Source organism: Rhinolophus hipposideros (genome assembly GCF_964194185.1).
Source record: "Rhinolophus hipposideros genome assembly, chromosome: 12".
Classification (NCBI taxonomy): domain Eukaryota; kingdom Metazoa; phylum Chordata; class Mammalia; order Chiroptera; family Rhinolophidae; genus Rhinolophus; species Rhinolophus hipposideros.
Window position 1 is genome coordinate 30,995,934 of NC_138058.1, and position 13,447 is coordinate 31,009,380.

Sequence of the window (13,447 nt, forward strand, 5' to 3'; positions counted from 1 at the left end):
TTCAGGGCTGTTGCCCCACCTGATGGCACCCCTAGAATGCAGGTCCCTGGGTTCATCCACCTCTGTATCCCCATTGCCTCATAGAGTACCTAGCCCTTTAAATGCGAATTGAAGGAATGGGCATCCAATTTTAAAAATAACGAGTCTGACCATTGCCTTTCACACACCTTTCATCCATTTGTGAAGAACTGGTAAGTTTTATTTTGAGATATTAAGTTGAAACTTGGTGTTTGAGAGAAGGGAAGAAAACCCCTCTGCATACTTTCATGTTTAAAAGGACCACACATTTGTGAAATACAGTTGGCAAGAATGAGTTTTTAGACTTCCTTACCTTTGAACATAGCTGAGGCTTCTAAGAAGAGTTCTAGAACGGGAGACTAGCTAAACTGGTCGTACTAGCTTTCCCCCCCAACTTCCAAGGTTCTCAGGGCTCTTAGAATCGGAGATGTTAACTGCCTCAGAGGGGAAAGGGAACCAGGTGTTCTGAACGAAACAGCACTTGTACGGAGGCGGCGGCCCGCGGTGGGAGAAAGAGCAGCCACAGTCGAAAGACCCTTTGCATAACCCACTCTTGAATTAACTGAGGCTTGTAGAGTTGCAAACTGAAACTCCAGAGGCAAACCCTAAGCGGTTACATTTTCTCGACAAGGTTTCCCAGCCCTGTCAATCATTTTCTGCTTTCCCTTCCTCCCCAGCGCAAGTCCACACACAGGCTTTGGTGGACCGCTGCCTTGACATTGAGCCTCTCTCCTACCTGAAGTGGAGCACCTCAGGAAGCCGCGAGGTTGGCGTTTCATTCATAATATATGAACGCAAAGGAGGAGGGAGGCAGGGATAAGAGCCTTTCGTCTCTGCTATTTAAAATCCCAGCATTGCCGCTGAAAGGGAAAATGACCCGGGAGTGAACTGCATCAGGGATGAAGTGTTGCACGATAACGGTACGAGCCAGCGCGTCAGCGGCCCGCCCGCCGGCTATTTATACTGCGCAGATTATGCAATCTAGCTGCAGCCATTCATACCCAGACCGGGACGACGCGCGCCGGGTGTCGGGCGGGCGGGGGGGGGGGTACCATTCCCGGGCGCCGGGTCAGCTTCTAAGTTTGCATCATCCCCTTCATTACGAGAGAGCTTGGGTTTCCATTCCTGCCGGCGGGTCTTGGGGAGTCAGCTGGGCTACAAACTCACTTGGCACACACGGGCACACACGACTGCTTATTTAAACAAAATAATAAAGGCACCACAGCGCCCGAGGCGCGCAGGGCTGGGCTCCCTGCAGACCGGAAGGAACTGATAAACCGAGTGCTAATGACACCCGCTCCCTCCCCCGTCGGAAGTGTCCTTCCAGCGCCGGTCATTGAGAAATACGGAAGGGGCAGAATCGGGGTGAGACGAGGACAGGCCCCCGCGCAGCTGCGCGAGCCTCGCGGCGCGGAGAGGAGGGGCGCCGCGGTAGTGGGGGGCTTCGGCGGGTCGGGCCGCACACACCTTAGCGTACACGACAGTCCTCGCGAAATCAGCCCACCACGCGCGCCCCGGGTGGCGCCACCCCCACCCCGGGGAGAGCTACACTACCGGCCCTACTGGACACCGACGGGCGAGAAGTGGGAGGAAGAGGGGACGAAGGACACGAAAGACAGCGGATTGCCCAGCAGACTAAAATGTCTGCTTGTCCGGGTGCCCGTGCGGGATGGGAGGGGGCGGGGGCCGCGGCCAGCTTCCGAGTAAAACAAGACCTGCGGGTCTACTGAGCATGCCCATCCCGCGGCCACAGAGGGTCGCTCCGGCTCCGAGCTCCGGGTTTTCCTTGCGGCCGGCGGGAAGGATCCGGGAGGGGGTGCTGCCCCGCCCCGGATTTAGGATTGAGAGGCTTGTAGGTGGGGGTCCTGTTGGGGGCTTTGCTAGGTTGACGTGAAGTTGTGAGCAGATCGACATTACTTTTGAAGCTGTACGAGCTCACTCTGAGTCGACACCCTTGATTTGATCATATTCAGAGCTGCTTGCCCTGTTTTGCTAGATGTGGGGGAGAGACAGAGTTGTGGGTGTTTAGCTCTTTCAGTAATATTAAATTAAACCCCTAAACCCATGCCACCCCCTATTATGGTAACAATCCAGTAGACTTTAATAACACCTTGATATTCAGGTCAATAAACATATCTGAGTTGTTCACCCAATACCGCCATTCCCTGGAACGGCTGGAGTAGAGTTAGTAATTGATTGAGAGGACCAAGAGGTGACCTACTAGAAACATTTACATCAAAACGCCCCTTTTGGGTCATGAACAAGGCAGAAGAGAAACTGGAAGGTTTTCTTTAGAGGAACATGAAGGACTGACTGGGAATGGAGGGGGGGAGCATTGAATAATCCAGCTAGCTAGAAAAAAGAAAGGGTTGCCATTAATTTTCTATTTGCAGTGTGCTTAACACAGTACCTTCACTGTATAGCCATTTAATCTTCCCAGCAACCCTATTTGTGGGCATTATCCTGACACTACAGACACTGAACTCCAAGCTAAGAGAAGCTAAAAACCTGCTGTAGTCTCGTATCAGGGCATCCAAATGGGGAACTGGTGAATCCTGGACCTTGAATGTTTTCTTTGTTCCTCTCTACCTGCTTGGTCCCAGGGTTGGGCCAGTTATTCACTGCTATTAGCAGGGAGCTGGGTGAATGAGTGGTGATGACACCAATTCAGCTTGCCTACCGGCAGAAATCAGTAATTACATTACCTGCCACCTTGCCATTTGGGCACTCTGAAACTGGAGGGTGGAACCAAAGAGATGCCCAAGAAATGGATAATTTTGATATGGACAAATGTCTGGGTTCCTGGAAGTCCAGGAATGACTGAGTGGGATCTCTTTCAGCATCTCCGGGAGAAAAGCAACAATGACCAAAGGTGAGAACTGGGTAGAAGCCCTAGCTTTATGGGAATTTAGAGAACAATGAAATCTTGCTTTGTTGAGTGCTTTCTCTTAGACTCTCCATGGCCTCAAAAACTGAGAAAGACAACCTTGGCTTTGTTATCTCTGCTTTATAAAGAAACTGAAGAATTGCTAAAAGCTTCACTCAGGATCTCAGGGCTGCTAGGAGATAACAAGAATCCAGGTGTTCCGGAAGTTCTAGTGCCCTTTTCACCACCTCACACTAGCAGTTCTCATCAAAGGTGGGTCAATCCCAATCCACGTCCACAAAGACTGTGGTTGTGCTCCGCAGGAAACCTACGGTAAACCACTAGTTTCTTTCTCCTTGACTCAAGGTGAAACTCTTACTATCTTTAAAGCACTTGTGTGTCCCCAAATGCCATATGTAGGTATGTATATACACTTCAGGTGTACTAGATTTGAGGCATATATTTAATCTATTTTTAATTGTTCAATGGTTGCTATTTACTTAAACTCTGTGTGGTCTTAGCATATTCAGAAGGATGGAAAAGTCTACTGTGTTTGGAAAGCAGGAAGGGGCAGGGACTTTATCTCTTCTTCCCTAGCCAGACCCCAGAAGGAAATACCCAACAGGTCTGTAATTTGTGGGACCCACTGCAAAGTAAAAACGTGGAGCCCCTTGTTCAAACACTAAAAAGAATTTCGACTGCAACAGAAGAGCATCAAACCAAGCAAAGATCCCTATGCAACTACCCAAGTTGCATGCCCAGGAAGCTAGCCCTGCCCACTGCTCAGACAGTGCTGCTTTGCAGATCACAGGCCCACCCAGGCCAAAGCAGGAAAAATAATTTAAAGGGTAGGGAGAGGAGGACTCTTGGAGCTCTCCATCCCCCCATTTCACTGATTCCCCATTGGGCTGGCAACCTCTGGCCCACTTACTATGACCTTCAAGGCTCTGGGACAGGGCCATCCTCCACCAACATGAGACTAACTGAATAATTTAAAATATGCTTGGGCTTACCTTTCAACCCAAGAAAGCCCACCATCTCTACTAAAATGCAAATGTTTCTGGGCTGTTGGAATTACTTTTTTTTCAATGTACAAATAAAGATTTCTTAAAAGTGCCAGTTCCCCCGGCAAGACAAAAAAAAAAAAAGATCAAAAGATTCACGTGAAACGGAAGAGCCTCTGCCATTCAGAACCTTGCAAAAGGCACCTGTGCCGCTGTCACCCTCCCACCCCACCGTAGGGGGTAGTTGGTCCTCCGAGCGCGAGAGCCCCTCCAGCTCTCCCTGGAGTTCTCCGTCTCCGTCCTCCCTTTTCCCCTCCTGGATTTTTTATCCAGGGGTTTGGTAGAAGGGAGGAAACTAAACAGGAGCCAGATGTGTGCAAGTCCTTGGCTCCCGCCTCCTCTCTCCTCTCGGGTATCTTAAAACCCGGAGCGCTGACAGAAGAGGATTCGGAGCCAGACAGACACAGCGCAAACAACTCCGTTCCACGGCTCCCCTGGGAGTGAAAGCCAGGAGGGGCGGGGGGGGGGGAAGCCGGGCATGCTCAGTAGGCGGGACAAAGTTTTTTTTCTCCCCCTCTCTCTCTCTTTCTCTCTCTCCCTCCTCCTCTCTCTCTTTTTTTTTTTTTTTTCGATCGCAAGTAGGAAGCTTTTTGCACTCCACCACCTCTGGCCGCTGGGAAGACGTCATCGCTTCCGCCCCACTTCCTCCTCCTGTTGGCGGCGGTGAGAATCCAATATGGAGTAAATCGGTGGAGTCGAGAGATGGGGCTCGGACGGGGCGTCCTGCACCGCCTCCCAGGCGCACCTCCCCCGGCCGCCGACCGCTCCCCGGAACCGTGATTGGCCCGGCCCCCCGGGGGCGACCCCGAATCGAGCCCCCCCCCGCGGCCGGCCCTCTCCTCTCAGCAGTCCCTGCCGCTTCACGGCGCGCTTGTTTTTCTCCTCTCCCTCACCGCCGTCCCCTGCCCCAGCCTCTCCCCCTCCACCCGCTCCCGAGCCCCCGAAACCCCCGCCCGCCCCGCGCCTCGGCGCTGCGGCGCTCTCTCGCTCCTCAGCTTTCCTTTGCACCCCTTCCCCCAAGCCACCCGTGCTCCGGTCGCCCCGCTTCCCCTTCTGCCTTTGGCGGCGCCCCCTTCATCTCTAGCCGTCCCCCCTCCCCAACCAAATCAGGCGATCTCCGGAGATGTGAAGACGGGGGTGAGCGGACAGGAAGATGAAGGGAGCAAAGCTGCCCGCCCCGGGACAGGCGTCTAGGTGAACAGGAAAATGACCGAAGAAACACACCCGGACGAGTAAGTTTGGCGGCGGGGTGGGACGAGTGTGCCCCACGGGGGCAGCGTGAGGTCCGGGGCCGAGGACGCAGGCGGGGACTCCTGTAGGGTGAACTTGGTTGGCATGGGGTGCAGCGACTCGGTGGCCTTTGGGGTTTGAGATGCTATATTTCCCCCCTTGTTGTTGAAGTGAGGAGGGGGCAAAAACTGCTGCGAGCTGGCGGGGGCGCGCCTGGGGTCGGCGGGCTGGTGGCCGCTGCAGGGGCCAAGGGCGCACGGGTGACCTCCGGGCGGTCCCTGCTCCCTCTCCGGGGAGTTACAAACATCCCACCCCCCAACATTTTCGGCGGCCGGAGGAATACCTGACACCCCCACACCGGTTTCCTGTGGTCGGTGGGTTTTTCCTTGGTGACTTTGTGCTTCTCCCGCCCCACCGCTGGCCCTGCGGTCCCTTCGGGAGCCCTCTGGGGCCGAGGCTCCGCCATTTCGTTTTCTTGAATCGCTCTTATTTGCATACCACATTTTCATTCATAAAAAACACGGCCGAGCGAGGGGAGGACAGGGCGCGGGGGTCTGCGTGTGCCCGGGTCCCCGCGCGGGCCAGCGTGCTGGAGCCGCCCCCTGGGGTCCCGCGGCGCGTGCAAGTGTGTGTGCGCGCGCTTGTGGGCCCGGGACAGGCTCCCGGCTGGGTAGGGGCAGCTCGGGGGGCGGATCCGAGGCGTGTGCGGCGGGGGCGGGCGGGAGCGTGCGGGGCAGCGCGCTGCGGGCGTGTGTGTGTGCGCGTTCGCGCGCTCGCGTGTGCGCGCGTGCACTGGCGTGCGTGTCCCGCCTGCGGGCCGGAGGAGAAACAATGCTCGGGGCGCTCCGCCGGAGGGGCTCCTGGCCAGCTTCGCCGCCCCCTGCGGGACCCGTGCCTTTCTCCAGCCTCGGGCCACAGTGCAGCTCCCTCCGGCCTCGCAGTCGCGGAGTCAGCTTTGGTTTTTCCCACCCGCGCCCGAGGCGGTTCCAAGAGCGGGTGCAAACGAGGCCGGGCCGCTGGGCTCGGCGCCTGAGGTCATCGGTCTCGGGTCCGAGCGGTCACCGCACGGCGGCCACTGCCGCTGCTCAGCGGCCGTGCCAGCCACCTTTTTTTTTTTTTTTTTTTTTTGTGAATAAGACGCTCTCCTTTATTGTCACATGATAGCCCTTCCCTCCTCCCCTGTACATTCATAAATCCCAAGTCTGCCTCGGCTCCTTTCATTCAGAGCTGCCATTAGCCAAGGTAGCGGCGGCGCTGGTTTGGACGCAGAGCCTTTCCGCAGCCATGGGGTGGAGACCTAGACCTAGAGGGAGGTCCCACGATTGTGTGCGGGGGGGGGGACAGAAGGGGGAGAGGGGGGCGTGAGGCCTGCGGGTAGCCAGCTCCTGAGGTCCCGGGTCTTTTGCCTACGCGATCATTGAGACTCGGTGCAGAGAGGGGAAGTGACTCAGGGCTTGGGCGACTGAGAGGGCTTCTCTTACAGCAGGTGACAGAATGCTGTGCTCTAAGAATCTACTCCTTTTTCTAATGCCCTTTTGTCCTTTGGTGTCTTCTGTTGCCAGTGAGGGCTTGGGAGTTCTGGTCTTTGGGAAAGGGAATTTCCTTCTCGTGGGTCCCCAGGGAGCGTTGATTACAGTAACCCCTAGTCTGCCGCACACCCGTCGCTGGAGAGGATTCTGCCTGGTGTGTATGTCGTGGCCCTCCCATCACATCTGTTTGGTCTTGCTACTTTAGACATTTTGCTTGGCCTTCATATACTGTATCTTGAAATGGGAAAATAGAAAGTTGTGCTTTCTGGCCGAAATATGGGGGCGGTATATGCTGCTGGGCCTTGACCTCTTTAGGATTTGATTAATAACAGGTATTTCTATAGTTCCTCGTTTGTCCCGGCACACGCAAATAGCAGTAGTAGCAGGGAGGGACACTTGCCATGCTGAGCTTTGGCATCCCCAAGATTGTTCCCACCACCCCACATCGGGTTCCTTGGCTCCATCCCTTATGAATGAATACTGGCCTGTAGTCTCTTTTAATGGCATGTCAGCTTTACTTCCGGCCTCATCTGGTATCCAAAGCCAAAGGACTTAGGGTGGGATCACCAGGAAGAAATAAGCATCTCTGGTTCAGGCTTTCAGAACAGTTCAGCATGCAGCCGCTTGCCCCCACTGCTGTCAGTAGCCCAGTTGAGACAATGCGTATTTGAGGACACATTCTGGTTTCAGTTAGAGAATCAGAAAGCTGTGGCGCCTTGGCCCACTGCAGAAATGGCCTTCTCAGGATTATTTTTAATGTAATGACCTTGGCATGAGACATGAAATGCCTGGTAAGAAAGCAGGCTGCATGGGCTGTAAACTGGCATTTGTGGACACTGTCCATTATATTGTTCAACGTTATTATATAATGACCCATCTATTTCCTTTTAAATGTTAGTGCCAGAAAGGTTTCTTTCTGAGTTAACAGAGCTTGCTGTGGTTTTTTATTTTTTTTTAATGTTACCACTGGAAGCTCAGAGTCAAAATTATTGCTTGATTTTGGTAGCCATGTTAGCCTAGGTTTTTGCTAGATTTGTTTACTTCTCTTCTATGAATTTTGATCTTCTATTTCTTCTAACAGTTTCATCTTTGAGGTCCTTCGGATACCTTTTGGAAGTAGGCAAGGTGTGTTACTTATAAAGAGAATTTGTGACATCAAACTGGAGACCTAGGGGAGTTATATTTGTGCCTTAGGTAAAATCGATTTTCTTGAGAGTCCACACATATTTAAGGTTTCTATTAAATATCTGCTACATTTTACATCAGAATACAGTAAATCAGAATCTTACAACTGGTAAAATTGTGCTTAATTTTAAAAAATAGTGAATGTTTTGTCTTCTAATGTTCTTTCCATGTCAATTTAAAACTCTTTTCTAATAAATACATAGTAATTTAGGAAAGCTTGCCTGCTCTTTTCATTGATGGTCCTAAAAAATAGCTTCTATATAGAAAATACATTGACCCTTCTTTGATCCCACTCCAGATGGAAATGTATGTTAAGATTTACAATTCACATTTTTTATAATTTAAAAAGTAAAGAGCATCAACAAACTACTGAAAGTGGTCTTTTGTACATAGGAGTGGACAATTTTTAAAAAATTATCTTTAAAGGATCTTTCAAGCATTTGATTATGCCTATGAATGGTTTGGAAATTTGAAGACAAAATGAAGAAATCCTTCTCAAGTGAGCTCTAACCCTAGAGGCATCAGGCCTTTATTCATGTTTGTATTTCGTTCCCCTCATGAACTCCTCTGCAACACACATCTTGCTGAGAGAAAGGACTTGCAGCTTGCCTGCAGTCATATTTCAGTGTTGAAAGGTTTCTCATTTTTTTAAAAAAAGGCTTAAATATTTTTGCGGAACCATTTCAAAATTAGACATCAGAACTCGTATATACTTAAGCTTCCTTCCCAAAAGATGAGAATACTCTTTGGTGAAACCATGGTAACATCATCACTCTTAACAAAATTAATAATTCCCTGATGTCTTGAATACTCAGTCTCCACTGCCTGAAAAATGTCTCTTATAAATGGTTATTTCAGCCAGGGCCCAATCAAAGATCGTTCATTCAATGCATTTGTGAAATATACTTAAGGTTCAAGGCTTAGCCATTTGCTCACTTTCTGATCTAAGGTGAGTTACTCAGTATCTCACCTAGGTTTTAGCTGAGTGAATAAAATGGGAATAAATGTTACCGATTTCGTGGAATTACTGTGAGAATTAAATGAGATAGTTTATGTAAAGCTTACAGTCCAGCACCAAATGTAAAACAAGTGTCTTGAGTGGCTCTTGAGAGGGCACTGAGGTAGACTGTTTTACAGCTTGTTAATTTGCAAATAACCCTGTTAATTTTCAGATAACCCTGGGAGGAGGTGTTAACCCATTTAATTTATGAGAAAGCTTAAGTAAAGTTACTTGTCCAAAACAGCAAACATTTTTTTTTAGCACTTCATTTCATCTTCTCAACAAGCCTATGAGGTAGCTGGTGTTATTACTCCCATTTATAGATGGGGAAGTTGAGGCACAGACAGGTTAATCTGCCCAAGGTCATATCCTTAGTAACTGAACGGGGCTAGGATTTGGGCACCCCAGCTGTCTGGTTCAGGAAGGATTGTTTTTAACCACTGTGTGGTACTGTCTCAGAAGGGGAGAGCATGCCCTGTTTGGGCATTCTGATTTCAGACCTCACACTTTCTGCCAGTCATGCTGTTCTTAATTCTGAATTGGTCACAGTCTGTCACTGCCATAATTTTCTCCACTTCCCTTACCTTCCCTGAAAATGCAATGAGGCACGTAGTGAATTAAAGTGAATTTAAATAAACGTGGGCTTGAGAATTCTGTGATATACCTGAAGATTGCAGGAGAAGGGTGAATTCAGAGTTGGTTAGTACTCTACATTCATTGGAATGGCAGGTTGTGGAAATTAGGCCCGGTACAACAAGTATTCATCAGTTTTCTTTGTGTTAGCCTTAAAAAGGGGATGTGTTTCTATTCTACATGAGTAGTATCCTTAAGTGTTAAAAACATAGAGTTGACTTAGCAGAATGGGAGCTTTGGTTCGTTTTTCAGAAAATCTCAAAAACAAGACAAAACAAAAAAATTTGGAAAGCCCTTAACAGGCTTTGTAAGCCAGGACTTGGTAGTGTAGTCATTGTCTTTGCATAAAGTGGTCGTATCAGATTTAGTGCCTTCTGCACGGCCTTACATGTTGTTAGGTGGTAGGCCTGGACTAACGTCCATCTACTGGGTTTGCCTCCATAGGGATATTAGCAAATGCTACTACCTCCTTTCTAGCTATAGCTGGTTCCCTCTGCTTTCCAGTTTCTTTAGCCAATAAAATATATAAAAAGTGAATCAGTACAAATACCAAAACTATACTGCTTCAGCCTGTTTATTTGTGCCATTTACTCTGGAATTCTTTGTTCCTTTCCTTCTCCAACAAGTGAAATTCTGCTCATTCCCCCCAAGTAACTCCGAGCCATTTCTTTTATAAGAGGTCCTCCTAGACTTTCCCCACACCCACTCTCAAAGTTAAAATCGAGGACTTTCTGTAGCATTTCCCCCAACACTGTGTGGCCGTTACCACCATTTAGAGTTGGGTGTATACCCCGGGTAGAGTCTGTCCCAGAATAGGGGCTTTTTGAATTCAGGGTTACCTCTCCACTGCCTAGTTTTCTAGTTGGCCCAATAGCAATGGTTACTTAATTAACGTCTATTGAATAAAAATGGGTTTAACTATTTAAAAATGCTTTTTCGTCCCTGTTGACTAATGTAATTATTACACTTGTTGTATTTGGTTAATTTAGGGTGTGTAGAATCCCTCCTTCTGAGGAACTCCCATGTTCACGTGAAGCCCTTGGAATGGTTTGTGGAAATTGGGTACACAACTAGCTGGTGGTGGTGATCTAGGATTGACAATTCAAAACCATTTTGATTCCCGTCACTTTTGTGGGAACTGGGAAGTAAAAGATGGTGAGCGCAATCGGCCAGGGCCTGTGTTTCTGTCTCTGCAGGAGAATCTCTGCAGAAATCACAATATTAACAATTTGTAGTAGCTGCAGGATTCTGATGGAGTCTTAACACTTGAAGTTGGAGACAGCTGTGCTGATGAACTCCGATACTGGCATTGTTCCTATGTTACTGGGCTGAACACAAATATGCAATCTAACAGCAAAATCCTCTGAAACCGAACAAGATGATAATAGAGGCAGAGAGGTTTTGATGTGTGTGGTTGTTTGTTTTGGCGTGTTTTCTCTTATGTAAAAAAGGCTGACTTTTTTTTTTTAAGACCTAGCCATATTGATAAACTTGATGACTGTGTCTTTTGAATCAATATTTAAGGCTACAACATTGATGATTTTTTAAGGCATTTTCTAGGGCTTTTAGTTGCTGGAGTAACAAGAGTATTTTGCACTGGTGCATACAGTGCTGTGTGGCACAAAATGCATTTTCTTTTCTTTTTCTTTTTTAAGGAGGGTGCAACTCACAGTGGCCCATGCGGGGATTGAACTGCGACCTTGGTGTTATTAGCACCGCGCTCTAATCAACTGAGCTAACCGGCCACCTCCCAACATGCATTTTCTTGTGCTTGCCCTGGGTTGGGATGAAGGATTGTTACCACAGCTTGACATGTGTCCCATGTCAGGGAAAGGAAGTCCAGCCAGGATCTTAGTGAAATCCTTGATAGTAACTGGCTTAAGAGTTGGCTAAATTAAGGAACAACTGTTTGTAACAACTCATTTCTCAGGTAATGTTTGTCAGCAATATGTTCACATGTGGCATATTGCACACATGATAGCAAATTGTGCTAGTGTTATTCATGTTCCTCTCAAAGGGTAGTTGAGTACTTATTTAAAAACAATTTCTGTTTATTGCACGTAAGCGTAGAGGTGGATTTTGATTTCAGCATTTAGTAGTTGTGATTGAAGAGGTTAGAACAACATGGGCAGCCTCTAAAATGTATGTCTTTCCCTCCTGTGTACAGAAATAATGATTTTTCAAATGTGGTTGTTTTCATTCTTAGATATAGTCTTTCTGGTCCATTCATAAATGCTTAAAACTTAATTATCAGATTAAGTGTTGGAATTGTCTTTCCTAGTTCATCTAGTAATGACATCTTTGTCTTTTCACTTTCTTTATTATTTCTTTCTCTGCTTGTATTGCTTTGGCTGTGGCTTCCAGTATTGATTTTTTTCAGATAAACACTGTTCATCTTGTATTTGCCTCCCACCTGGAATACCCTTCTTGATGTGGGAATAATAGTTTATTAACCCTTATGTCCGTAGCCTGGCAGAGTGCTGGGCCCATAGTAGGCTTTCTACAAATGTTTATTGATTGGTTAAATAATAATTAATTTAAAAATAATTTTACTTTATATCAAAATGTAAACAGTTATTCATATTATACTTATATCCAAAAAGACTTGGAGGTTGCTTTTTTGGTTACCATGAATGGCAGGCTGCCATGATGGTAGTGGGAGAAGCTTGGGGTTTGGGGTGACACCCTGCCCCTGCTCTCTACTGAGTTATTACTTAGGTTACTTAATGCAGTTGAAGTTAATTCTGCTGCCTCCTTCAGAGGCTGTTAGGAAGTAGACATGTAAAGCATTTTAGCACAGCACCTGATGAACTGGGAATTCAGTGGCACTCATCCACCTCTGGTAGGTCTCAAATCATGTAGCAAGGTATCATTTATTTTCAGAATTTACAAGGCAGAGGATATCCACTAACTATGTTAGCTTCACAGCAACCTTTTGAGGCAGGAAACAGGGATTCTCACCTTATGCCTAAGAGAACTGAAGTGACTTGCTGGGGGAGGAGGGTTTGTGGGAGGAGAATTAGAGCCTAGAAATCGCGTTCTGCTTTTCCTTTGGCTTCCCAATGCTGTCCTGGTAGGTCCCTCTAAAATAGAAGCGTAGTTTTTGTGCTGTAATATCAGCAATGCCCAGCTGACTGTTGGCTCCTTTCCTCAGTGGTCCTAGTTGGTTATGCTGTTTGAGATTTTATGTCGTCTAGTAGCTTGTCTCCTTCTCAGTGTGCTTACCTATAGTTGTATCCTCGGGCCTCCTGCCATCCCTGTGTGTGGTCTAGAAATCATATTGCCAACGATGTTCAAATCGTTTCTGAAACAAGAGTCAATGGTCTTGGTGGGGATGGGGCTGAGGGTTCACTGAGGACTAAGTTGGCTTATGGCTTGTTTTGTCCGCTGCGTCGATGTTTGCATCTTATATTTCGAGCCAAGGACTCACGTGGATGCTGGGCCATAGGTTTAATTTAATCATCAACACCCCAATCACTGTACTCAGTTTTACAGGCCTTTGAAAGCCACATAAGTGTGAATATAGTTTTAATATAGTAATGAAATCTCTCTCCTTTGCTAACTAGGTTAAATCAAATCTGTGATTTTTCGCAGGCTCAGAATTCCAAAACAGACCTGCGCTGCCAGGGTGATAGGCACTGGCTCAATGTTCCTTCTGGACCCGAAGGCCTAAGGGTGGCCTTCTCGTTAAGCTATGTGTGGACAGGTTTCAGGTCAGGAGTCCTGTTTGTAAACCAGCTGTGCATCGGTACCACCCATTCTTAGATGGCTTTTACACTGAAGAAAATTAGGGGATACTAGATTACAAGTGTCCATTGGGAGTGTAGTAGACTTTGATACTCAACTTGACTTTAGAACATACTTGGACCCTAATTGCAAAGCCTTTGCAAAATATACACTATTTTATTGGATAAAACAAATA

The 13,447-nt window shown here is 47.9% G+C and overlaps 1 protein-coding gene across 2 annotated transcripts in view; it reads left to right on the forward strand.

Annotated features, from left to right (window-relative positions):
* Nucleotides 1-922: 922 nt before the first annotated feature.
* SPRED2 (sprouty related EVH1 domain containing 2) overlaps nucleotides 923-13,447 on the forward strand; it is a 108,107-nt gene continuing 95,582 nt past the window's right edge. Inside the window, exons 1-3 of one of the 2 annotated variants that reach the window (XM_081068726.1) lie at nucleotides 923-938; nucleotides 4,531-4,611; nucleotides 5,059-5,180. In XM_081068726.1, the coding sequence (XP_080924852.1) occupies nucleotides 5,155-5,180 (26 nt within the window). In that variant the 5' untranslated portion in view covers nucleotides 923-938; nucleotides 4,531-4,611; nucleotides 5,059-5,154. Of the gene's footprint in view, nucleotides 939-4,331; nucleotides 5,181-13,447 lie in introns of those variants that run through there. The other variant, XM_081068725.1, reaches the window with a different exon arrangement.